Below are 26,810 nucleotides of genomic sequence, written 5' to 3'. Positions count from 1 at the left end.
CGGACTAGTCATCCAAGAGACCCAGGGTAATACTCTGGGGACCTGGGTTTGAATCCCACCACAGCAGATGTTGAAATTTGAATTCAATAAAAGAAGCGGAGATGACCATGAAACCATTGCCAATTGTGAACCACCTGTCTTTGGTTCACCAATGTCTTTTAGGAAAGGAAACTTGTCCTCCTTACCTGGTCTGGCCTACATGTGACTCCAGACCCAAAGAACAGAAAAGTATAGCACAGGAACAGGCCCTTCAGCCCTCCAAGCCTGTGTCGACCATGCTGCCCGTCTAAACTAAAATCTTCTGCACTTCCAGGATCCGTATCCCTGTATTCCCATCCTATTCATGTATTTGTCAAGATGCCCCTTAAAAGTCACTATCGTCCCTTCTTCCACCACCTCCTCAGCCACTGTCAGAAACAAAGTCACCTAATTCAGCTTCCTCTCAAAATTTGGAAATAATTGACTGCATATCCTTTGAATTACAATAAATTAGATGTCATTGATGTTTACAGCTGACGAAACAGTGGCACCCTCTGGCAAAGGCACAGTGCAAATACAATCCAACAGTCGCCTACATGAATCACATACAGAAATGTGATTGACTCTTAAATACCCTCTAAACAAGGGTAATTAGGGACGGAAAATAAATGCTGGTCTAGCCAGTGAGTCCCTCACCCCATGTATGAATAAAAATATTACCATGTGATAAATTACTTTGTTTATGTGATTAAATTGTTGTTTTTTTTTTTAATAAACATTCTGAACAATGAGAAAATTGAATCTGCAAAAGCAAGTTGGTAGTTTTGTCCATAATTAAGAATGAGCGTGCACTGGCACTGTTTGGTAAATTTTTCCCACTTCCACCATCAGATTTTCACAGTAACTTCATTGCAGTGATAATGTAAGCCTACTTGTGACACTAACAAAAAGATCATCATCATCAACTCTGAATCCTGCTCCCAGAAGATTGAAATCAACAGGACTGCTACATTCCACTAATGGGTTAATTCAGTACTTGCCCTTTCACTACCTCATTTATGAGATTCCACACAAAATGCTAAGCCCCCACCTGAAGGCAAATTTACCTGCCAGCTTTGTATCCAGTATTTCTTCGTACTCTTCACGGATCTTTTCTTCTCGCTCTTTAATCAGGCGTTCACAGATTATTCCAACTTGCCTCAAAGTGAACAGTGGTTGGTCTTTCTTCAACTGTGGTGACAATGATCCAGATGAAGTGCCTGGGATGAAGCAGGAACAAAAATACAAGTCCTATAATTTTAACTTTTAAAAATAAAACACTGGAAATTTGCATAAAAGATTGAGCATTTCCAAGTGGAACACATTCCCAAAACTCTTTTTGCTTTTATTTTTCTACACTGCTCCTGTTGACCAAATGTTACCATTTTGCACACTTACATTATCCTAAAGCAACAGCTCTCAACCCAGGAATAGCAAGGTTCCAGGAGGTCCCAAGATAATACATTTCTAAAGCTGCTGCAGAGCACTGAATTAATATCTAGGTCTGCAATAGGGCAGCATGTTGGGAGCACTGCTGCCTCACAGCGTCAGGGGCCCGCGTTCCATTCCAACCTCGGGCGATTTCCTGTGTGGAGTTTGCATATTCTTCCTGTGTCTGCGTGGGTTTCTTCCTGCAGCCCAAGGGTATGCAGGTTAGTGAATTCGCCATACTAAATTACCCTTAAGTGACCAACAGTTAGATGGGGGATTACAGGAATTGGGCCTTGGTGGGGTGCTCTTTGGAGGGTCGGTGCAGACTCGATGGGTTGAATGGCCTCCTTCTGCACTGTTGGGATTCTATGCAATGGAAACTGCCACATGGTCCCAGAGGCTCATGGCAACCTGTCCATTGTGTTCGTCAGCAAGACAGCACCTGACTTCAGCTGTTATAACTCTATAATATACAGTGCCATTGATGCTTAAAGTATGACACTGGGCCACATAAGGAAATATTTGCCCAGCTAACCTTGGTCAAAAGGTAGTTTTTTCTTTTTTAAAAACAGTCTTAAAGGAGGAACACTAGGTAGAAACGGTGATTGTAGGCAGAGAATTCCAAGACAACTAAAGACATGTGCCACTGATGGTGGAGCAATTGTGATTGAGAATGCACAAGAAGCCAGAATTAGAAGGGTGCAGATATCAAGAAGGTTGTGGTAGATTACAGGGTAGGGAGGGATGAGGCCATGGAGCGGTTTGTAAACAAGGATGAGAATTTGAAATCAAGACATTGCTTGACTGGAGAGCCAGGCAGGTCAGCAAGCACAGGGGTGATAGGCAATTGAACCTGGTGTGATCTGCAGATTTTTGGATGACTTGAATGTTTACAGAGGGAGATCTGCCAGAAGTACACTGGAATAGTCAAGTATAGAGGTAACAAAGGCATGAATGAGGGTTTCAGCAGTAGATGAGTTCAGACAGGGGCAAGATGGGAAAGCCAGTCATAGAGTCGGCACAAAATATAACAGTTGCAAACAGACTAGCTTAATCTCTCATTGTTGCCAGAAGGAGAGATAGTCAGCGAAGGAATAGAGTTTGAAATGGGATTGTCTTCGCAATGTTTAATTGGAAGAAAGTTCTGCTCATCTAGTTCTGGGCATCCATTTTAAACTTGTGCCTGGAAAGGGGCAAGTGCACAAGTAAACAAATATTCAGAAAGAGCTTGACTCATTGGTTTTTCATAGTCTTTAGGTTTTTCATTGGGTTTCTCAGTGCTGTCTGTACGAGTACTGCTCGAATGGAGTGTCAAGCTGGAGGTTTGATGAGTGAGGGAGTTAGGCAAGATGGGAAACTAAGTTACGAAAAATAAATTTTAATCAACACAATAAAGATGGCAGGGTGGGTGATGTGTCATGATTGCAGCATGTGGTAGCTCCTGGGTGCCACTGCAATCCACAGCAACCACATTTGTAGTGTCAGCATCTTGGAAGAGCTTCAGCTCAGTTAATGAGCTGGAGGCTAAGCTGTAGACATCATGACGCATCAGGGAAGGGGAGGCAGTGCCATCGTGGTATTGTCACTGGATTAGTAATCCAGAGACCCAGGATAATGTTCTGAGAATCCGGGTTTGAATCCCACCATACAAGATGGTGAAATTTGAATTCACTGGAAAATGGAATTAAAAGTCTAATGATGACCACAAAAGTATTGCCAATTGTCATAAAACCTATCTGGTTCAAAACGTCCTTTAGGGAATACGGAAATCTGCCACCCTTACCTGGTCTGGCCGAGGTGAGACTCCAGATCCACAGCAATATGGTTGGCTCTTAAAAGCCCTTCGGGATAGGCAGTACATGCGGTCCAAGTCAGCAATGCCCACATCCCATGAACAAATAAAAACCTGGACACTTTGCTCCTGAAGGCAGTCACACCTCTTGGATTAGCACCCAATTTGATTTGGGGGAAGTGGTCTGGGACTGGCAGGTAAAGGGATCACGAAGATGGGAGTGGAAGAGCCTGAGCACTTCCATACATCAAACTTGTTGCATGAGGAGAGGGAGGCCTGCTGTGCAGATAAGCAGGCGGGCCATGGTACAGGAACAGGAAGCCGTTCAAGTTGGGGGGGGGGGGAGAGAGAGAGAGAGAGAGAGAGAATAATTAAAATGAACATAGTGGTAGAAACAGACATTATAGTCAAAAGGCTGGACACTTTGCTGCAGCACAGAGCAAGAACCCAGAAGACAGTGTTGTCTGCAGTGCAGAGTTTGGAATGGCTACATTGATGCGGAACTGGCAGTGGAAGGATCCAGATGCCATGGGCAATATAGTGCCAACAACATAGGTAGAACTAGGAGAGGATGAGGAGATAGGCACCAATTTATATAATTTATAAAAAAACAGGAGCTCAAAAGGCAATAATCTCGGGATAACTAGGGAAGTGGAGAGGGCTTAAATAAAGGAGGGGAAAGCAATGTAGAGGAAGACTTGAGTAAATTAAATTGAAATTACAAGGCTCAGTAGAAATAAAGGGAATGATAATCAGAGTATATCAAGAAGGGACAGTGTTTGTATACTTGTCAGCAGATTCAACAACCAGAGTTTACAAAATTCACAAAACAAATAGTTGACTTGTCAGCTCAGAAATTCACATACAATATTTTATAGCCATTACAATGACATGGCTACAAGGAAACCAAAGCAAAGACCTGAAATTCCAAAGAGGATGTAACATTCCGGAAGGACAGCTGAGAAAAGATGGTGGGGTAGCTCTAATTAAAGAGGACAATAGTATTGTAGTGAGGATGTGGGGACCATTTATTGCCCATCCCTAGTTGCCCTCGAGATGGTGAGCTGTCTTCCTGAACTGCCGCAGTCAGAGGGATAGGTACACCCACAATGCTTTTAGGGAGGAAGTTCCAGGATTTTGACCCAGTGACGGCGAAGGAACAGTGATATATTTCCAAGTCGGGGTGGTGAGCGACTTGGGTGGGGAACTTCAGAGGTATCTGCTGCCCTTGGCCTTCTAGATGGTAGTGGTCATGGGTTTAGAAGGTGCTGCCTAAGAAACCTTGGTGAACTCTTGCAGTGCATCTTGTAAATGATACTCACAGCTACCACCGTCAGTGGTGGAGGGATTAAATATTTGTGGAAGGGGTAGCAATCAAGCGGGCAGCTTTGTCCTGGATGATGTCTAGCTGGTGTTGTTGGGGCTGCACTCATCCAGGCAAGTGGACTATTCCATTAAGCCTTTGGTCAGTTAGGTGGAGTGTTATTTGCCACAGGACTCCTAGCCTTTGACTTGCTCTGGTAGCCAGGAGTATTTATATGGAAAGTTCAATTTAATTTCTGGTCAATGATAACCCCCAGGGGGATTCAGCGGTAAATGCCGTTGACTGTCAAGGAGAGATGTTTGAACTCCCTCTTGTTGAGAGATGGTCAATGCCTCACACTTGTGTAGCACAAATGCTATTTGCCACTCTTCAGCATGAGCCTGGATATTGTTCAGGTCTTGCTGCATTTTGGACAAGAATGGCTTCTGTATGAGTCACACAAATAATGCTGAACATTGTTCTGGGATCTACGAACATCCCCACTTCTAATCTTTATGGTGGAAGTGAGGTAATTGATGGAGCAGCTGGAGATGGTTGGGCCCAGAACAGTAACCAGAGGAGCTCCTGCAGTGATATCCTGGAACTGAACTGATTGACCTCCAACAACCACAGCCATCTTCCTTTATGCCAGGTATGACTCCAAACAGCAGAGTCTCCCCCCAGGATAGTCACTCATCTCTGGCATTCAACTATTTTGTCCATGTTTGAACTGAGGCTGCAGTGAGTTCAGGAGTAGAGTGACGTTGGCAGAACCCAAACTGAACATCAGTGAGCAGGCTATCATGGAGCATATCCAATCTGATAGCACTGCTGATGACCCCTTCAAATCACTTTTCTGATGGTATGGACTATTGGGGCGGCAATTGGCCAGGTTGGATTTGTCCTGTTTGTGTACAGGTCATACCAAGCAATTTTTCACATCCGGGACCCCAGGTCGCTGGATTATTAGTCCAGTGACAATGCCACTACAGGGGTTGGTAGAAGGGTTCTACTTGAGCTGACAACTATTCATTTACTTTATTTCAAAGAGTTAGCTACAGTCAGCAGTTAGGAGTTTTTTTTATTACATGTTGAAGAATTGGGTTTGTTGAGTATAGATTGTGGTGTTTTAGCTTGCATCTTTTATGTATTGATGGTATAGTGCAACATTGTCATAAGTAAAAATGTCAATAAAAATATATTTTTTTGAAAATACGTCTTACTGCAATTATATAGAGCCTTGGTGAGACCACACGTGGAGTACAGAGTGCAATTTTGCCCACGAAAAGATATGGTTGCCATAGAGGGGGTGTAATTAATTAACCTGTGGATTGGAGCGACTGTCCCATGAGGAACAATTAAATAGACTAGACCCTTAGTCTACAAGAATGAAACGTACAAAATTCTTACAGGGCTCAACAGGAACATGGGCATTGCTGGCAAAGTGTCACCAGTTACTTGTGATGGAACCGGTCACTATTCCATTAAGAGTAGTGAACCAAACTGCCCAATTTTGCCCCCTACCCTCCTACAGACCTTTCAGCTGAGCCTGCCTACTACTGAAGGCAAACTTTACCAAACCCTGTCCAATTAGCCTAGCTCCCACCACCACTTCCTGACCCATCCTCATTCATAAGAACTGAAGAAATGAGTATGCAGCCATTTAGCCCTTTGAGCCTGTTGCACAATTCAGTGAGATGACATCAGATCTTCTGCTTCAGCATCATTTGTCTCCATGATACCCATATCACTTCATGTTTATAATATGTAGAAATCGATTAACCTCAACAGCCCCTGGACCAGAGAATTCCAAAGATTCACAACCCAGAGTGAAGAAATTCTTCCTCATCTTGGTCCAAAAATGACGTGCTCCTTATTTTGTTACTGTGTCCTCTGATTCGAGACACCTCATTCAAGTGTAAAAGATATTGACAGAAGAATAAAGGGTTGGCACGATGATTAAGAAGTGTTCCTCAGTGCAGGGGAAGAGGAGAGAAAAATAAAGCAGACAAATCCCATTCTGGAATAGCACCAAAAAGCACACACAAGTAGACAAAATTATTTCTACAAAAAAGGATGGCTGTGATTACATAAAATAGTTCAAGCAGAGAAAAAGAGAGAATAATAAAGCAGGGCAAAGTTAGATATTTGAGACTCAGGAACCTGTGAATTCGATTTGCAACATATTACACATCTAATGAGACTTAAATAATTACCACTAAACTGGCAAGGTGACTAACCACCCTGGATTTTAGGGGGCTGTCCTGGAGGTGCATATCCAGTTGTATGCTGTTGGTCCTGTATGTGTACTTTTGCACATGTGCAGCATCCTCAGTACCCTCCTGGCCATCCAGACTGCCAAAGTGCCCCCTCATTCATTCATTCTCCAAAGTTATCACTTGTCTGCTAGTTTATTCAAATGCAGACGAAAAACTACCTTGCAGAAACTAGCACAAGAAATGGCTCAATTTTTAAAATCCCTGTTGATATCAGAAATTAGCAACTGTCACAAAAGAAAAATCTGATTTTTGACTGGTCAGGGTTCTTCAGCAAGCCAACATCCCAATAAAGTACAAATCTATAAAACAAAGCCCTTAATTTGCAATATTTAAACCTAATGAAAGTGCCCAAACCCTAATGGAAATCCCTCCAGTATTTTGCTCTAAGGGGCTTCATTAGTGCCATCCACCTTGCCTTCCCCATTAAAAAGGTATTGGCTGGCTATACTTGATTCACACTAGGTCCCTTTAGCATCCCATGTACAACAGCTCCAGTGCCCAAGTGGCATTTTATCCAAGTACTCTCCCATGCCACGGTCCAATTGGGTTATCACTGTTCTACCACATTCTCAGAACTAGCTGTGTTCAGACACCAGTGCAAGTGTAAATTTGGGGCCACAGTAAATCAACATCTAACATATGGGAGGCTTTCAAATGTCAGTTGATAGGAATTCAGGACCGGCATGTTCCTGTGCAGCAGATAAATACGGCAAACTTCGGAACCTTGGATAACGACAGATAGTGTCGGCCTCGTCAAAAAGAAAAAGGAGGCATTTGTCAGGGCAAGAAGGCTGGGAACAGACGAAGCCTGTGTGGAATATAAGGAAAGTAGGAAGGAACTTAAGCAAGGAGTCAGGAGGGCTAAAAGGGGGTCACGAAAAGTCATTGGCAAATAGGGTTAAGGAAAATCCCAAGGCTTTTTACACGTACATAAAAAGCAAGAGGGTATCCAGGGAAAGGGTGGGCCCAAATAAGGATAGGCAAGGGAATCTATGTGTGGAGCCAGAGGAAATTGGCGAGGTACTAAATGAATACTTTGCATCAGTATTCACCAAAGAGAAGGAATTGGTGGATGTTGAGTCTGGAGAAGGGTGTGTAGATAGCCTGGGTCACATTGAGATCCAAAAAGACAAGGTGTTAGGCATCTTGAAAAATATTAAGGTGGATAAGTCCACAGGGCCTGATGGGATCTACCCCAGAATACGGAAGGAGGCAAGAGAGGAAATTGCTGAGGCCTTGACAGAAATCTTTGGATCCTCACCGTCTTCAGGTGATGTCCCGGAGGACTGGAGAATAGCCAATGTTGTTCCTTTGTTTAAGAAGGGTTGCAAGGATAATCCAGGGAACTACAGGCTGGTGAGCCTTACGTCAGTGATAGAGAAATTACTGGATAGAATTCTTCGAGACAGGATCTACTCCCATTTGGAAGCAAATGGACGTATTAGTGAGAGGCAGCACGGTTTTGTGAAGGGGAGGTCGTGTCTCACTAACTTGATAGAGTTTTTCGAGGAGGTCACTAAGATGATTGATGCAGGTAGGGCAGTGGATGCTGTCTATATGGACTTCAGCAGGGCCTTTGACAAGGTCCCTCATGGCAGACTGGTACAAAAGGTGAAGTCACACGGGATCAGGGGTGAGCTGCAAGGTGGATACAGAACTGGCTAGGTCATAGAAGGCAGAGAGTAGCAATGGAGGGATGCTTTTCTAATTGGAGGGCTGTGACCAGTGGTGTTCCACAGGGATCAGTGCTGGGACCTTTGCTCTTTGTAGTATATATAAATGATTGAGGAAAATGTAACTGGTCTGGTTAGTAAGTTTGTAGACGACAAAGGTTGGTGGAATTGCGGATAGCGATGAGAACTTTCAGGGTCTGGTTTAGCACACTGGGCTAAATCGCTGGCTTTTAAAGCAGACCAAGGCAGGCCAGCTGCACGGTTCAATTCCCGTACCAGCTTCCCCAAACAGGCGCCGGAATGTGGCGACTAGGGGCTTTTCACAATAACTTCATTTGAAGCCTACTTGTGACAAAAAGCGATTTTCATTTCAGAGGATATAGCAGGATTTAGATTGTTTGGACTTGGGCGGAGAGATGGCAGATGGAGTTTAATCTGGACAAATGCGAGGTAATGCATTTTGGAAGGTCTAATGCAGGTAGGGAATATACAGTGAATGGTAGAACCCTAGTATTGACAGTCAAGAGATCTAGGTGTACAGGTCCACAGGTTACTGGAAGGGGTAACAGGTGGAGAAGGTAGTCAAGAAGGCATACGGAATGCTTGCCTTCATTGGCCGGGACATGGGAGTATAAAAATTGGGAAGTCATGTTGCAGCTGTATAGAACCTTAATTAGGCCACACTTGGACTATAGTGTTCAATTCTGGTCGCCACACTACCAGAAGGATGTGGATGGAGGCTTTAGAGAGGGTGCAGAAAAGATTTACCAGGATGTTGTCTGGTATGGAGGGCATTAGCTACGAGGAGCGGTTGAATAAACTCGGTTTGTTCTCACTGGAACGACGGAGGTTGAGGGGCGACCTGATAGAGATCTACAGAATTATGAGGCGCATAGACAGAGTGGATAGTCAGAGGCTTTTTCCCAGGGTAGAAGGGTCAATTACTAGAGGGCATAGCTTTAAGGTGCGAGGGGCAAGGTTTAGAGGTGATGTATGAGGCAAGTTTTTTTTTTTTTATTAACAGAGGGTAGTGAGTGCCTGGAACTCGCTGCCGGAGGAGATGGTGGAAACAGGGACGATAGTGACGTTTAAGGGGCATCTTGACAAATACATGAATAGGATGGGAATAGAGCAATATGGACCCTGGAAGTATAGAAGATTTTAGCTTAGACGGGCAGCATGGTCGGCGCAGGCTTGGAGGGCCGAAGTCTTTTTTTGTTCTTTGTATTTTCCTCCTTAGCTATGGTGTGCTCCATCCACTTGCCACATAGGCCAACCCAATACCTGCAGATATTATTAGCAAAGTCCCGTCCCAAACCTATCCAGTCCTTTCCCATTCTTGCAGAATCTCTGCATACCCAACACCAAAATAGCACCACACCCAACCTACGATTGCTAAGCAGCTTAAAGAAATCAATCAGAAAATCCCAGCACACGCTTCATACAAGAAGCCACTCAAAAATATTTGAAAGGGCAGTAACTCAGGAGGAATTAGAGGGAACGGTGCATCTAATGCAATATATGCATTTAACCAGTTGTACATCAGATAAGCAAATCAGTAAAGGAACATGCATGCGATTCACAGATGAGCAGACTTAAGAAACAAGATTACAAACAAGGAGGTTGTTTGAAAACTATGAAACCAAAGCAATAGGATACAAAAATAAATTTTAAATCCCATATACACTGCCGCAAGATTAGTCATTTCATATAAAGTATATTTTCATATGGTGAAATAAGTTTAGACGGCAGTGATAACTGAACCAGACATAATTCACTTTCCATTTTAATGGGATACATCATTTCAATGTTAGATTGTTGATAGTTGAAGAGTGACACTGACAGCAACTGGGGTAACCAAAGTAGAGTTGCAGCATAGAAGTAACTTTTTGAAATACAGATGAAGGCAGAAAATGAAACTGAAGTCCGCATCACGCACGCGGCGAAGTCCGCATCACGCACGCGGCGAAGTCCGCATCACGCACGCGGCGAAGTCCGCATCACGCACGCGGCGAAGTCCGCATCACGCACGCGGCGAAGTCCGCATCACGCACGCGGCGAAGTCCGCATCACGCACGCGGCGAAGTCCGCATCACGCACGCGGCGAAGTCCGCATCACGCACGCGGCGAAGTCCGCATCACGCACGCGGCGAAGTCCGCATCACGCACGCGGCGAAGTCCGCATCACGCACGCGGCGAAGTCCGCATCACGCACGCGGCGAAGTCCGCATCACGCACGCGGCGAAGTCCGCATCACGCACGCGGCGAAGTCCGCATCACGCACGCGGCGAAGTCCGCATCACGCACGCGGCGAAGTCCGCATCACGCACGCGGCGAAGTCCGCATCACGCACGCGGCGAAGTCCGCATCACGCACGCGGCGAAGTCCGCATCACGCACGCGGCGAAGTCCGCATCACGCACGCGGCGAAGTCCGCATCACGCACGCGGCGAAGTCCGCATCACGCACGCGGCGAAGTCCGCATCACGCACGCGGCGAAGTCCGCATCACGCACGCGGCGAAGTCCGCATCACGCACGCGGCGAAGTCCGCATCACGCACGCGGCGAAGTCCGCATCACGCACGCGGCGAAGTCCGCATCACGCACGCGGCGAAGTCCGCATCACGCACGCGGCGAAGTCCGCATCACGCACGCGGCGAAGTCCGCATCACGCACGCGGCGAAGTCCGCATCACGCACGCGGCGAAGTCCGCATCACGCACGCGGCGAAGTCCGCATCACGCACGCGGCGAAGTCCGCATCACGCACGCGGCGAAGTCCGCATCACGCACGCGGCGAAGTCCGCATCACGCACGCGGCGAAGTCCGCATCACGCACGCGGCGAAGTCCGCATCACGCACGCGGCGAAGTCCGCATCACGCACGCGGCGAAGTCCGCATCACGCACGCGGCGAAGTCCGCATCACGCACGCGGCGAAGTCCGCATCACGCACGCGGCGAAGTCCGCATCACGCACGCGGCGAAGTCCGCATCACGCACGCGGCGAAGTCCGCATCACGCACGCGGCGAAGTCCGCATCACGCACGCGGCGAAGTCCGCATCACGCACGCGGCGAAGTCCGCATCACGCACGCGGCGAAGTCCGCATCACGCACGCGGCGAAGTCCGCATCACGCACGCGGCGAAGTCCGCATCACGCACGCGGCGAAGTCCGCATCACGCACGCGGCGAAGTCCGCATCACGCACGCGGCGAAGTCCGCATCACGCACGCGGCGAAGTCCGCATCACGCACGCGGCGAAGTCCGCATCACGCACGCGGCGAAGTCCGCATCACGCACGCGGCGAAGTCCGCATCACGCACGCGGCGAAGTCCGCATCACGCACGCGGCGAAGTCCGCATCACGCACGCGGCGAAGTCCGCATCACGCACGCGGCGAAGTCCGCATCACGCACGCGGCGAAGTCCGCATCACGCACGCGGCGAAGTCCGCATCACGCACGCGGCGAAGTCCGCATCACGCACGCGGCGAAGTCCGCATCACGCACGCGGCGAAGTCCGCATCACGCACGCGGCGAAGTCCGCATCACGCACGCGGCGAAGTCCGCATCACGCACGCGGCGAAGTCCGCATCACGCACGCGGCGAAGTCCGCATCACGCACGCGGCGAAGTCCGCATCACGCACGCGGCGAAGTCCGCATCACGCACGCGGCGAAGTCCGCATCACGCACGCGGCGAAGTCCGCATCACGCACGCGGCGAAGTCCGCATCACGCACGCGGCGAAGTCCGCATCACGCACGCGGATGCAGGTTGTCCTGTTACAAACAGCACGGTTGGCAGACAAGAGGTGCAATCAGTTAAGATCTAAATGTTGACCACTATTTTTGATCTAAACCTGTAACTGCTCATACACCTCATGGAAAAGTCCACCCTCTTTTAAAGAGATGAAAGCCCAACTCAATGACAGTATTCATTGTGAATGTAAAAAACCAATTGGGCACTGGTAAATGAGTTAGATAATTAATATGGCTGAACACACATTTGTAACGTTATAAAAAAATAACTGTTCGGTAATTAATATGAATTATTTAGTGTTATTGGTTTTAAGCTTTATTCTATTGCGAGTAACTTATTTGGATTCCACTTGGGCCCAAATCAAGCACACATTGACCCCTTAAATATACCCATATAAAAATCAACCATGACTTTTGGCTTTAAAAAACTGATCCCAAAAATGTGATTTTTACATGAACTAATTCTCCCATAATTATAACTGACCACATCCTCCAATCAGGACAGGAAATCCATTATTTTAGACATGAAAAAGGCACAGGTGGACTAACCTTGCACTCAAACACTCTAGCAAGTGTGCCCAGGGCACACCTACCTATTCCTCCTGCCCTATCGACCCCTTTGACTCTTTTCCTTCCTGAGCCTTTGTATCTGTGCAGATATTAACTGCAGTGTTGTTGATGGATCCAACGTCATTTCCTACAGCTCTCAATTCAGTTCCATTCATACAAGTACACCAAGTCCAATAATTTACATGCCAGTATCTAGAATAAATGTGCTCACCTTGCATTCATGTTTCGTACAAAAAAAAAAAGGGAATTTTTTTCCCCCTGCAGTGCTGTGATTGAAATGAGATTCATGCATTAGCCCCTGAACCATCCAGGTAACAAATAAACTTTCCTCTGCAAACAATTTGACACGGCACTTCATTAGTAGTATTTTGTTTTAGACACATAATAGTACCATGGCTTTAATAGAATTAGGTGTCTTTCACTTGAAAAATGTGAAAATCCAGAAGAATTCAACGATGACATTCTCAAGTCCTTGGAGATGCATCAAGCACTCTGTTCCCTCTAAATCATGTTCCTTCTAAATCATGCAGACATGTTATGCATCAATAGACATGCATTGCTCCAGCCTGATCATTAAAATGGTTTCCATTAATTAAAATGGTATTGATGGTAGCCTTTAAGTCAGATATGTCACTTCCAAGTGCAGTTGCCATGTTAACTTTGTGTCCAAAGTGCCCAATAATTCCTCAGTAACATGGCCAGAATCCCAAACTGCTTTAGTACATTAGAATACTACCATATAGCAACTAAAACCTCGTACTTCAACTATACTTTTACAAGAGCAAGCATTTTACAAAAATTGTAGTCACATTAATACACAAGAGCACATGAAACAGTAGACCAACTAGCTTCATGAACACATGAAGATCATGGTTGATTTGATTGTGTGCTCAACTCACTTTCCTGTCTGTCCCTATAACCATCAACTCGCTTGGTCAAAAATCTAACTTAGCCTTGAATATATTCAATAACCCAGATGCCACAGCTTGCTGGGGTAAATAACGCCAGACACCACTGACCCTCAGAAAAGAAATTCCTTCCAATGTGTTAGTGACTCCTTAATTCTGTGGCCTAGTTCTAGTTTCCGCCACAAGAGAACACCCTCACAGCATCCACCCTGCAGGATCATGTTTCAAAACGCCATCTCTTATTCTTCTAAACACACGAGTATAGACTAACTTTTCTCCAAAGTCAACTCTTTCATTGTAGGAATCAACTGCTGAACCTTCTGTATATCTTACGCAAGTAATGTCCCCTCCCCCCCTTAAATGAGGTGACCAAAATTATACATAGTACTAGAGACGTGGTCTCACGAATGCCCAGTTGTAGCAAGACTTCCCTACTTTAATGCTCCACCCACACCCCACCCCTTGCAATAAAAGATCAGCATTCAATTTGCCTTCCTTTGCTGCATCCTTTTCTGAAATCCAAATTATATATCCACTGATTCCCCTTTATCCACCCTGTTTGTTACATCCTTAAAGAACTCTATATATGTGGTTACCCTTTCACAAAACGATGTTAACTCTTGTCAGATTGTATGATTTCATAAATGCTGCGCTACTACCTCCTCATTTACCCCAATGACAGACCTATAGATTCTTACTTTCGGGAATCCTTCCTTTCTTAAATTCCCAACTCACTGGGACCTTTACAGAATTAGGGAACTTTCCAAGATTGTGATCGCTGCAGCCCAGACTCGAGGATGCAAGCCACAAAGTCCAGGAAACTGATCAGCCTATAATCTAATATGTTTTCCAGGCAATTTTCTACCTGTTGGACGAGAGCAAGAACTGCAGGGAGGATGAGCAAACTGACCACAGCATTGTGGTGCAGATAGCGATGGTCTCAAGTTCCTCCCTTCATTTGATTTTCTATTCTTGGGATCTTCGATCATGAAGACCGATGCAAAACACTTGTGCAAAGTCTGTGCCTCCTGTTGTTTCCCATGAATTACCCAGTCTCGTCTTCTAAGGAACCCAAGTTTGCTTTGGGAACTCTCCCTTTGGATACAAAATTGCCTGTTTTTATAATTCAGTTTATTCTGTGTTACTTTCTGCTGATTCCAAAGTATATCCAATCTTCTGGCCAACTAATCTTCGCACCATTGAACGTCTTTTCCTTCAATTTGACACCATCTTTAACTCCCTTAGCTAGCTATGAACTTAGAGTTTTCCCAATGAAATATATATTTGTTGAGTTATGAAATATCTGCCACTTGTCAACCCTCTTAACCCATTTTCCCAGTTCACCGTAGCAAACACTGGCTTCATACCATGGTAATTTCCTTTTGTTTAAATTTATTATGCAAATTTCAGACCCAAGTTTCTCACCCTTAAATCTGAAAGCAAAATTGTCATGTTATGATTTACTATTAGATCATTAATTAATCCTGTCTCATTACCAGGTCCAAAATAGTCCATTTCCTGGTAAGTTCCAGAAGATGTTGTTCTGGAAATTTAGTCTATGAACTCGAGGCTACCTTTGGACAAATCAAACTGGCAATCCAGAAGATTAAATAGAGTGAGCGATTATCGCAGTACCTTTATTACAAGCCCCAGTTATTTATTTATACTGTCCTACATCTTTAATAATCTATCTTTAGATTACACCCACTAGTGACTTATTTTCCTAGTTATTGCTCATCTCCACCCAAATAGCATAGTGGTTAGGACAATGGCATCAGGGTCCCAGGTTCGAATCCCGGCTTGGGGTGCTTTCTGTGCAGAGTCTGCACGTTCTCCCAGTGTCTGTGTGGGTTTCCTCTGGGTGCTCCGGTTTCCTCCCACAAGTCCCGAAAGATGTGCTATTAGGTAATTTGGACATTCAGAATTCTCCGTATACCCAAACAGGCGCTGGAGTGTGGCGACTAGGGAATTTTCATAGTAACTTCATTGCAGTGTTAATGTAAGCCTACTTGTGGTAAAGATTTTGTTTTAAAATTGATTCTACAACTGTCAAAATGTAAGCTAGAGTTTTCAGAGCAAGTTGTTGGACATGGATTGGTCAAAGCCTCCTCAAGTGAGATTTGTTTCTCAACTATAAAGCATTAACCAGGCAGGGTAAAGCCTCAAGGAAGAATTGCATTACTGTAATATGTTAACACAGCATGGCAGATGTATGCACCAAATGCCTTCGCTTGTTTCTATTTAAGCCATCAATTCAAGCTTCACATCTGAATGCAAGCAGTGTTTGTAAGAACAAGCCTTTAATTTTGTATTTATTAGCCGTTTTCACGACAAAGACCCTGGCCGGGATTCTCCGCTGGTGTGATTCTCCATTATGCTGGCGCCTGGGGGGTTCCCAACAGCATGGGGCAACCCCACAATGGGAAACCCCATTGACCAGCTGGTGTAATGGAGAATCCCACCAGCCGGTCAAGGCAGAAATGTGGTGCGGCGGGGTGGAGAATCCCACCCCCTATTTGCTGATGCACTCTGTCCCCTTTCTGTCATTCACACATTATTACCCATTTTGCTGCCCCGCACAAATGCTTTGTCCTTTCTCATCATCTTTCCAAATGTCCCCTTACGTGAACCCTTCCCTCTTTTATTTTTAAGCCCTATACAGCCCCAGTTATTAGATTCACAAGCACACTTGGTTCAAGCATAGTTTGTGTAAAAGGCCTTCTCAACTGAACAAGCTCCTGGTATCAGAGCCTCATGAATTGAAACCCATTTTTTCCCCCTCAGTACCTTTTTGAGCCACACATTAAGCTCTAATCTTATTTCCTCAATGCCAATTTGCTCATGGCTAAGGCAATAATCCAGAGGTTACTACCTTTTTGGTTGTGCTTTTTAAATACAATCCCTAGCTGTTTATACTCCTTTAACCTCCCTATAATGCTGTTACCCATGTAAATGACTCGCACGTTCCCCATTCACTCCCTAGTTTCTCTCCAACCTTGGGAGGTCCTTAACTCTGGCACTGGACAGGCAGCACAGCCTTAAACTAATACTCTTGGTTGCAGAAAATATTTCTTCTAACTATACTGTCCCCTACTGTCACTACATTCTACTTCCATCTGCACAGGACGGATATCCACAATTCACAATGGTGTCTGCACCACGACGCTGTGGTCAGTTTGCTCATCCTCCCTGCAGTTCTTGCTCTCTCCAATAGGTGGACAAGTGTGGAAGGACTGAGGGTCCACCATTGCTACATTCTGGATCCTCATACGAGCCTCACTCTCAGCTACACCCTTCTGTCCCTGATCATGGGCCAAATCGTACTTAACTCAAAAGACTTGTGACTGCGTCCTGGAACAAAGCACCCAGATAACTTTCTCCTTCCATGGTGCATTGCAGCTTCTGAAGCTTTCAGCTCATCAACTCGGAGGCGAAGTTCACTGGGCTGCAGATAAACAGCAGGTGGTTTTTCCAGGATCATACTGGTGGCCATCAGATCCCACATGTTACAGCTTATGTAACTAATTAGTTTAGAAATATCAATTGACTGCAAAGATATTCAGTGGTTTAACAAATTAAAACTATAAATTTAATACAGTATTTGTATCTCAGGCTCCATTTAAACTACTCCCCAATCGAGAATGGAAAATGTAAATCACATTGATCACTTAACAGCACACTTAATTAACACCGTCTCACTCCCTTGCCTTGTAAAAGATCAGACCAGTTCCTTGATCCTCACTCGCGTGGATATCTGCATCACTCGACCGATCCCATCATGGCGTACTTGACCTTTTCCAGGTATAAAATGTCCAACCAGGCCGAGACACTATGCAGAGTGGACACTCTTCATCCCAGCAGAACTCTCCACTTGTAAATATGGAGGCACTCAATATTACAAGACCAGTGCCATGGCATTGTTGGCTCCTATAAGTGGTAACCATTTCTTTGCACCATCGTATTTGGACTCTAAAAGGCATGGGAAGGGAATGGGCTAAAGTGCTTTAAAGACTTGTTTATAGTCATTGGGGGGGGGGCAGGTATAGGCAGTGAAGATGACCCCCCCCCCGCCCCCAGTACTCCACAAGCCCAGTAATAGTGGCAGCCCCGAGGGTGTGGGGACAGTGGCGGCAGCACATGAGGCTGGAAGGTGCGTCTGCCATCAAAAAACTATCTCTTGATCATTTGGTGAATTCAGAATTATAAATGTTTTCAGTAGCGACTTTAACCTGATGTGCTTCTGGGTTTTGTTTGTAAGTCGTATGGATGTTAAAAAGGAAAGCTTAAAGTTTTACTTAGTGTTGTAGTCTTTGGGGGTTGTATTTGAATTAATGATTGCTAAGATGTTCACTGTAGGTTTTAAAAAGGTTAACGAGTTCATAGAATAAACATGGGGTTTGCTTTAAAAAATACTTTTCCATTTCTGCTGTACCACTCCTGTAGAGTGGGCAGTGTGCTCCTCAGACAACAATCTATTAAAAGTTGTAGGTCAGGTGAACTCCATGATACACTTTGGGGTTCTCTAAGCCCTGGCCCATAACAATAGCCCAAAGGAGAGTTCTGCTGGGATGGAGTGTCCACTCCGCCTGGTTGTGTTTCGTAGGCCTTCATCTCCCTTATTTTAAAGATAGATAAGGAAACCCAGATTGTGGTTCTTACAGGCCCATTTTGCTGCTAAATGTCCCAGATATAGGAGACGACCAGACAGGATTTGTGAACGCAACGGTCATCTAATATACGACAGGTTCTGATGTTGAGCTGAAGACGATTATAGCTGTGGATGCAGAAAAAGCATTTGACAGAGTGGAGTGAAAGTACCTCATTACAGTACTGGAGGTGTGGGTTCCGGCAGAAATTTATTTAATGGGTGTAGCTGCTGTACAAGGACCCCCATGGATAGTAATGTGACAAGCTCAGGGCCCACGGTCACTGCTCCTATTTTGCTCTGCCGTTAGAACCAGTCTGTCAATAGCACTGAGGGCTTCTGGAGGATGGATTGCACAGGGGTGGGGAAAAGAAACAAACAACGGGTGAAACTTTATGCTGTTGACCTATGTCACAGGTCCGGTCACCTTTAAATTGACGAGGCAGGGAACCTCGAGCAAAAGCATAGTTGAGCATATCTACCATTAATGGTCCAGCTGGTCTGAAACCAACGGAATATCCATCAGAGCCTTGTTCGTCTGCACCAACCCAATCACCCTCAGCACCTCCCGAAGGACAACCAGTCTAGAAACTCCACCATATCCGACACCCCCTCCGGCGGCTCCAACCTGTACAGATCCCCGTAAAAAGCCTCACATGCCGCATGGACTTCCCTTGGTCCTATCACTAAACCACCCCTAGAGTCCTTGATGTACATAATCGCCTGTAAATTCAAAGCAATGTCGCCATCCAAGAGAGCCAGAAATTTAGGCTTTAATTGGTCCATTTTGGGTTCCAACACAACCCACCCACACAAAGACCAATCGGTGGGAGTCCAAAATCAGGGACGGAGGCGAACAAACCTTTGATAAATGCTAAATCATTCCAGTTAGGGGCATATACATTGGCGGTACACTACTCTGAAGTGAACGCCCTTCCTGTAGAGCACTGCCTTCGACTTGTTAAAGGCTACCCGTTTCTGCGCTACATTCATATGCTTCCTTCCCATTTCGCACCGCGGTGCTTGACCAACTGCAGGACCGTCTCCTTACCGCGAAAGCTATGAAACCAAATGATCAACGAACTTTGCCCCCTTTATTTTTATAGGCCACCTAGGCCTCTACGATACAAGCTGATCCTCGTGTTTTGTAAGCGCCTCCGACACCCTTCAGTGTTTTTTCTTTTATAAACCGTCCTGGCAGCTTTGTCAAGCTCCACCTGGACCAGGCACAGCATCTCTTCGATTAGCTCACATATTTTGTCTGATACAAGGCTCCACTGCCTCTCAAAGTGCAAGTTTTAAAAAATATATCTAAAGTACCCAATTCTTTGTCGTTCCACCCCCCCCCCCACCAAATTAAGGGGCAATTTATCATGACCAATCCACCTACCCTTTACATCTTTGGGTTGTGAGGGCAAGACCCACACAGACATGGAGAGAATGTGCAAACTCCACACGAACAGTGACCCAACACCTTGCTGCCCTAAAGTGCCAAGTTAAATTGTTTGTTAAATCCCTTGGCCAACGTGTCCAAAAATGTGTCTAGTGTGTTCGGGACTGCTGCATATATCAATCGAGAGCAGCACAATTTCTTCCTGGCTTCTCTTCCTGTTTTGTTTGGGCATGGGATCAGGGGGGAGAACAAGGAAGGGAGGAGAGACACTCCCTATTCTGCCAATCTATTACGTTTTCTGTAAGCATCACTCGAAAAACGGGCAAAAATTCAACTTCAAAAAAAGAGAGCAGGTCCCAAGCAAAGCTCCCCGAGGAGCGATCTCGCTCTTACATGTCACACTGGAAGTCGCCCCCCACTACATAGTTTATATTGCCATACAATTACTTGTCATTTACCAAGGGTAATCTGCCCTAATGTCATTCATAGATGCCACATCAACAGACGGCAGATAAGGTAAAGGAGAATCCAAAGAGTTTCTACAAATACATAAAGGGCAAAAAGGAAGACAGTAGGGGCTCCTAAGGGTCTACAAGGTCATCTATGTGTGGATCCACAAGAGATGGGTGAGATCCTAAATGAGTATTTCTCACCAGTATTTGCTGTTGAGAAAGGCATGGATGTTGCGGAACTTACGGAAATAAATAGTGATGTCTTGAGGAGTGTACGTATTACAGAGGAGGTGGTGCTGAAACTCTTAAAGTGCATCAAGGTAGATAAATCGCAGAGACCTGATGAAAATGTATCCCAGGACGTTGTGGGAGGTTAGAGGGGAAATTGCGGGTCCCCTAACAGAGATATTCGAATCATCAACAGTCACAGGTGAGTGGCCTGAAGATTGGAGGGTAGCAAATGTTGTGCCCTTGTCAAAGGGCTGCAGGGAAAAGCCTGGGAACTAGACTGGTGAGCCCAACGTCTGTGGTGGGTAAGTTTTAGAAGGTATTCGGAAAGACAGGATCTACAGGCATTTAGAGAGGCAAGGACCAATTAGGAACAGTCAGCATGGCTTTGAGAATGGAAAATCATGTCTCACAAACTCAATTCTGTTTTTTGAAGGGGTAACCACGAAGGTAGATGAGGGTAGTGCAGTTGGCATTGACAAGGTACCGCATGGTAGGTTGTTGCACGAGGTTAAATCTCACGGGATCCAGGTGGCATTGACAAGGTACCGCATGGTAGGTTGTTGCACGAGGTTAAATCTCACGGGATCCAGGGTGAGGTAGCCAATTGGATACAAAATTGGTTTTAATTATCAAATGATTTTAGAATAACTATGTTACTCAATTCAAGTTTGCTGTGTAAATCAGATTGGAACTTCAGTTTCCAACATCTATTTCTGTTCATAATGAATCAAGACAATGAAAAACACTACACACACGTAACTTTGTTGTGAAGCAGCACATAATTCCTACACAAAGGGACCCATTCCAAGGATAATGTGCAATATGTCAAGACTTCACCATGTCCATTTGTGAATTGGTCAGTGACACACACTCAGTGCCTTGCATCCTCACCTCCCTGTTTAAATCCACGAATCATTTCAACAATGTCTTAGTTGCTGCAAAAGCATGCAGATCACAACAGGTTCTACAGACAACTGTTAGCAAGGAATCTGGATATCCATATCCAATACGGACATTACCTTGCAAAGCTGGTCCATTTAAAAGTGGAAGATGAGATTGCGTATCACTTGAACAACTTCCCTCTGTTTGATGCAGGAAACTTTCTAAATGCCTCCTTTTCTGAATGCGTTTGTACTCCTGTTTTATGTTGTACAGAATTTGTTCTGAAAAAAAAGGGGGAAAAATAAATTTACAATGGAAAGAACCACTTTATAACCTGTTTTTTGTGCATTTATAAAAGTTCAGCTAAGCTTCCCCAAAAACAATTACTATATGACAGCATCACAAAAAGTACAAAACACATTAGTTGAGAGACCAATTCACCCATAGAGTTATAAAAACAATGACTAAAAACAGGAACAAGGGGAAAAAATGGGGAAATCTTACAAGCTGGAGTATAATGGTTATACAGCAATTGATGTAATCAACACAATGACAATGCCCTGATGCCGTTACAATCACACCCTCCAGTTGGAAAAGTTGCCCCACTGACAGCTGCGACTGAATATAACTGATATTTGTAAGTCACAATAGTAATCATCTTTTTCATTATACTAAGTATTGTATTAAATAAAAGACAAACAAATTTATTTGGTATCTGCAGTAACCAGTCAGCGGCGATTTTGCAACACAAAGTTGAAGGAACTGAATTCAAAAGCGGTTTTAAATGAAAACATTTGGTGCAAAGGAAATATCAGCAGGGTGCAAAACCAGGTTTTACATTGTCATAATTGATGAGTTGGGATGAGAATGCAATGCTGCAGACAACTATCTAAATTTTTTAAAAGAGCTCTGCTCATGTGCTTGGATGGACCAACTCCTTAGAAATAGGGCTCATTGCAAATACAGCCAGTAACAATCTAGTGATTCTGGGGGGAAATAAAAAAAATATATATTGTTGTGTCATCTAGCTTTAAGACAGAAATGAGGGTTACAAAGAAGTTCCTCAAACCATTCTGCCAAAACCAAGAGTTGCTGCTTTATTCAGCAGAGAATGGATTTGAATGGTGATCCTTATGCTGGCACCCTGAGACTAGGGAGTGAAGAGAGAATAAAATACTCTGGGTTCTTGTTCCCAATCACTTGCCAGAACACCCACTATAAAAAAAGTGTAGTTCTGCAAATGTAAATCAGCCTAGTCAATGTTCTCTAGGAGTTCTCTACTAGAACTCTGCTTGAACCCCTGGCCACTTGGACATGTCTCTGAAAGACATCCATTGTCCCTAGCACAAATCAGTAACATCAGAATAGATGTCAACTTCAATACACATTTAGGATTTTTTCCCCCCAAATGGTGCACACAATTGAATTCCACCAACTATTCAATGTCAGAGCAATGAAAAATGTAAACAGACCACATTAAAATAAAACGGTGAAACAATTAAATATGTTGTGAGTCCATGTGCAAAACATTATTAATATTTAAAACTTGGAGCCCAACTGCAATGCAAGATATGCAAACCAAATAGTTTCTTAAACAATTTCCCTTCATTTTCCATTTTAGCCCTTTTCAGTGAGGACCATGACCAATCCACTCATAGGGCTCAGGCATGCGAGAATGGATAACCAACAGTGTACTTGGTTTTGCTCTGCCTTCAAATAGAACCTCTCCTCCACACAAAACCTTCTCAAAGTTAAATGACATCAGCAGCTCACCCTATGGAGAAAGGCACATAATCGATAAACCAGATGTAATTTAAGGTTTGCACACAATGGGGACTGGTTTAGCTCAGCTGGCTAGACAGCTGGTTCGTGAAGCAGGGCAAGGCCAGCAATGTGGGTCCAATTCCCCTACTGGTTGAGGTTATTCATGAAGGCCCGCCTTCTCAACCTTGCCCCTCGCCCGAGGTGTGGTGATCTTCAGATTAACTCACCACCAGTCAGCTCTCTCCCTCAAAAAGGTCATCTGGGACTATGGCGACTTTAATTTATTTTTTTATAAAAGACAGTATGTACATCGTCAATCCCCAACCTAAAACATAGCACAAGCACCTACTGCCATTGTCTATACTGAGCCACAAATGAATAAAGGTGGCGAGTAGAACTAAATTTACAGATGAACAGTTAACAGGCAAATCAAAATGCTCGAACAAGTTTCACATCCAGGTTTCAACTGTAACAGTTTAACAAAGTTACTGAAAGGAAAACCTACTGCACCAGAATATAGCTCTGCACCAGAATATAGCTCACTCAAGAGCTTTACCACAATAAAGTAACCTCTAACCAATGCAGAATATAGTCTTATCTGCCGATTCAGACAAATCCAGCACACCACCACTTTGGAAAGTAACAAGTCCTGATCTTGTACAACATGAATCTGGTTTTGCACAGCAAGTGATTAAATATCCTGTATCCTACCCAAATTGCAGAACACATCCTAAAAGAAAGCAGACATTCCAAAAGTAAGCCATATGAACTGGAGGCATTATTTTCCTTCCGAGTCAAAAAGTGTCAAAGCTAGGCAAGCTAATTTCAAAATTAAATTTAGGCAGGATCTGCACAATGAGAAGTGTTTTCAAAATGTCTCCAGGTCAAAATGGAAGATTTATTTGTAGGCTGTCAAGAGATCTCGACAATGCATCTCCCCCTGAGAAAGCTGTCCCTCCCCTAACCTTCAGCATAAACAGATGCAATTCAGATTTACCCACTGGAAGGCGAAGGCAGAGCAGGGAGGGGTTGCAGGGCGAGGGGGTTGAAGGCAAAGGGGGGGGGGGGGGTTGAAGGCAAAGAGGGGGGGGGGGGTTGAAGGCAAAGGGGGGGGGGGTTTGAAGGCAAAGGGGGGGGGGGTTTGAAGGCAAAGGGGGGGGGGGTTTGAAGGCAAAGGGGGGGGGGGTTTGAAGGCAAAGGGGGGGGGGGTTTGAAGGCAAGGGGGGGGTTTGAAGGCAAGGGGGGGGTTTGAAGGCAAGGGGGGGGTTTGAAGGCAAGGGGGGGGGTTTGAAGGCAAGGGGGGGGTTTGAAGGCAAGGGGGGGGTTTGAAGGCAAGGGGGGGGTTTGAAGGCAAGGGGGGGGTTTGAAGGCAAGGGGGGGGTTTGAAGGCAAGGGGGGGGTTTGAAGGCAAGGGGGGGGTTTGAAGGCAAGGGGGGGGTTTGAAGGCAAGGGGGGGGTTTGAAGGCAAGGGGGGGGTTTGAAGGCAAGGGGGGGGTTTGAAGGCAAGGGGGGGGTTTGAAGGCAAGGGGGGGGTTTGAAGGCAAGGGGGGGGTTTGAAGGCAAGGGGGGGGTTTGAAGGCAAGGGGGGGGTTTGAAGGCAAGGGGGGGGTTTGAAGGCAAGGGGGGGGTTTGAAGGCAAGGGGGGGGTTTGAAGGCAAGGGGGGGGTTTGAAGGCAAGGGGGGGGTTTGAAGGCAAGGGGGGGGTTTGAAGGCAAGGGGGGGGTTTGAAGGCAAGGGGGGGGTTTGAAGGCAAGGGGGGGGTTTGAAGGCAAGGGGGGGGTTTGAAGGCAAGGGGGGGGTTTGAAGGCAAGGGGGGGGTTTGAAGGCAAGGGGGGGGTTTGAAGGCAAGGGGGGGGTTTGAAGGCAAGGGGGGGGTTTGAAGGCAAGGGGGGGGTTTGAAGGCAAGGGGGGGGTTTGAAGGCAAGGGGGGGGTTTGAAGGCAAGGGGGGGGTTTGAAGGCAAGGGGGGGGTTTGAAGGCAAGGGGGGGGTTTGAAGGCAAGGGGGGGGTTTGAAGGCAAGGGGGGGGTTTGAAGGCAAGGGGGGGGTTTGAAGGCAAGGGGGGGGTTTGAAGGCAAGGGGGGGGTTTGAAGGCAAGGGGGGGGTTTGAAGGCAAGGGGGGGGTTTGAAGGCAAGGGGGGGGTTTGAAGGCAAGGGGGGGGTTTGAAGGCAAGGGGGGGGTTTGAAGGCAAGGGGGGGGTTTGAAGGCAAGGGGGGGGTTTGAAGGCAAGGGGGGGGTTTGAAGGCAAGGGGGGGGTTTGAAGGCAAGGGGGGGGTTTGAAGGCAAGGGGGGGGTTTGAAGGCAAGGGGGGGGTTTGAAGGCAAGGGGGGGGTTTGAAGGCAAGGGGGGGGTTTGAAGGCAAGGGGGGGGTTTGAAGGCAAGGGGGGGGTTTGAAGGCAAGGGGGGGGTTTGAAGGCAAGGGGGGGGTTTGAAGGCAAGGGGGGGGTTTGAAGGCAAGGGGGGGGTTTGAAGGCAAGGGGGGGGTTTGAAGGCAAGGGGGGGGTTTGAAGGCAAGGGGGGGGTTTGAAGGCAAGGGGGGGGTTTGAAGGCAAGGGGGGGGTTTGAAGGCAAGGGGGGGGTTTGAAGGCAAGGGGGGGGTTTGAAGGCAAGGGGGGGGTTTGAAGGCAAGGGGGGGGTTTGAAGGCAAGGGGGGGGTTTGAAGGCAAGGGGGGGGTTTGAAGGCAAGGGGGGGGTTTGAAGGCAAGGGGGGGGTTTGAAGGCAAGGGGGGGGTTTGAAGGCAAGGGGGGGGTTTGAAGGCAAGGGGGGGGTTTGAAGGCAAGGGGGGGGTTTGAAGGCAAGGGGGGGGTTTGAAGGCAAGGGGGGGGTTTGAAGGCAAGGGGGGGGTTTGAAGGCAAGGGGGGGGTTTGAAGGCAAGGGGGGGGTTTGAAGGCAAGGGGGGGGTTTGAAGGCAAGGGGGGGGTTTGAAGGCAAGGGGGGGGTTTGAAGGCAAGGGGGGGGTTTGAAGGCAAGGGGGGGGTTTGAAGGCAAGGGGGGGGTTTGAAGGCAAGGGGGGGGTTTGAAGGCAAGGGGGGGGTTTGAAGGCAAGGGGGGGGTTTGAAGGCAAGGGGGGGGTTTGAAGGCAAGGGGGGGGGTTTGAAGGCAAGGGGGGGGTTTGAAGGCAAGGGGGGGGTTTGAAGGCAAGGGGGGGGTTTGAAGGCAAGGGGGGGGTTTGAAGGCAAGGGGGGGGTTTGAAGGCAAGGGGGGGGTTTGAAGGCAAGGGGGGGGTTTGAAGGCAAGGGGGGGGTTTGAAGGCAAGGGGGGGGTTTGAAGGCAAGGGGGGGGTTTGAAGGCAAGGGGGGGGTTTGAAGGCAAGGGGGGGGTTTGAAGGCAAGGGGGGGGTTTGAAGGCAAGGGGGGGGTTTGAAGGCAAGGGGGGGGTTTGAAGGCAAGGGGGGGGTTTGAAGGCAAGGGGGGGGTTTGAAGGCAAGGGGGGGGTTTGAAGGCAAGGGGGGGGTTTGAAGGCAAGGGGGGGGTTTGAAGGCAAGGGGGGGGTTTGAAGGCAAGGGGGGGGTTTGAAGGCAAGGGGGGGGTTTGAAGGCAAGGGGGGGGTTTGAAGGCAAGGGGGGGGTTTGAAGGCAAGGGGGGGGTTTGAAGGCAAGGGGGGGGTTTGAAGGCAAGGGGGGGGTTTGAAGGCAAGGGGGGGTTTGAAGGCAAGGGGGGGGTTTGAAGGCAAGGGGGGGGTTTGAAGGCAAGGGGGGGGTTTGAAGGCAAGGGGGGGG

The 26,810-nt window shown here is 46.6% G+C and overlaps 1 protein-coding gene across 1 annotated transcript in view; it reads right to left on the bottom strand.

Moving 5' to 3' along the window:
• Positions 1-26,810, bottom strand: part of akirin2 (akirin 2) — a 32,477-nt gene that overhangs the window by 2,720 nt on the left and 2,947 nt on the right. The window contains exons 2-3 of the mRNA XM_072499782.1: positions 21,466-21,609; positions 1,086-1,238 (exon numbers count right to left, since the gene is read on the bottom strand). Of these exons, the coding sequence (XP_072355883.1) occupies positions 1,086-1,238; positions 21,466-21,609 (297 nt within the window). The remainder of the gene's footprint in view (positions 1-1,085; positions 1,239-21,465; positions 21,610-26,810) is intronic.

This window comes from Scyliorhinus torazame, chromosome 4, assembly GCF_047496885.1.
Source record: "Scyliorhinus torazame isolate Kashiwa2021f chromosome 4, sScyTor2.1, whole genome shotgun sequence".
Lineage (NCBI taxonomy): Eukaryota > Metazoa > Chordata > Chondrichthyes > Carcharhiniformes > Scyliorhinidae > Scyliorhinus > Scyliorhinus torazame.
This window is presented reverse-complemented; position numbering and strand designations above follow the sequence as displayed.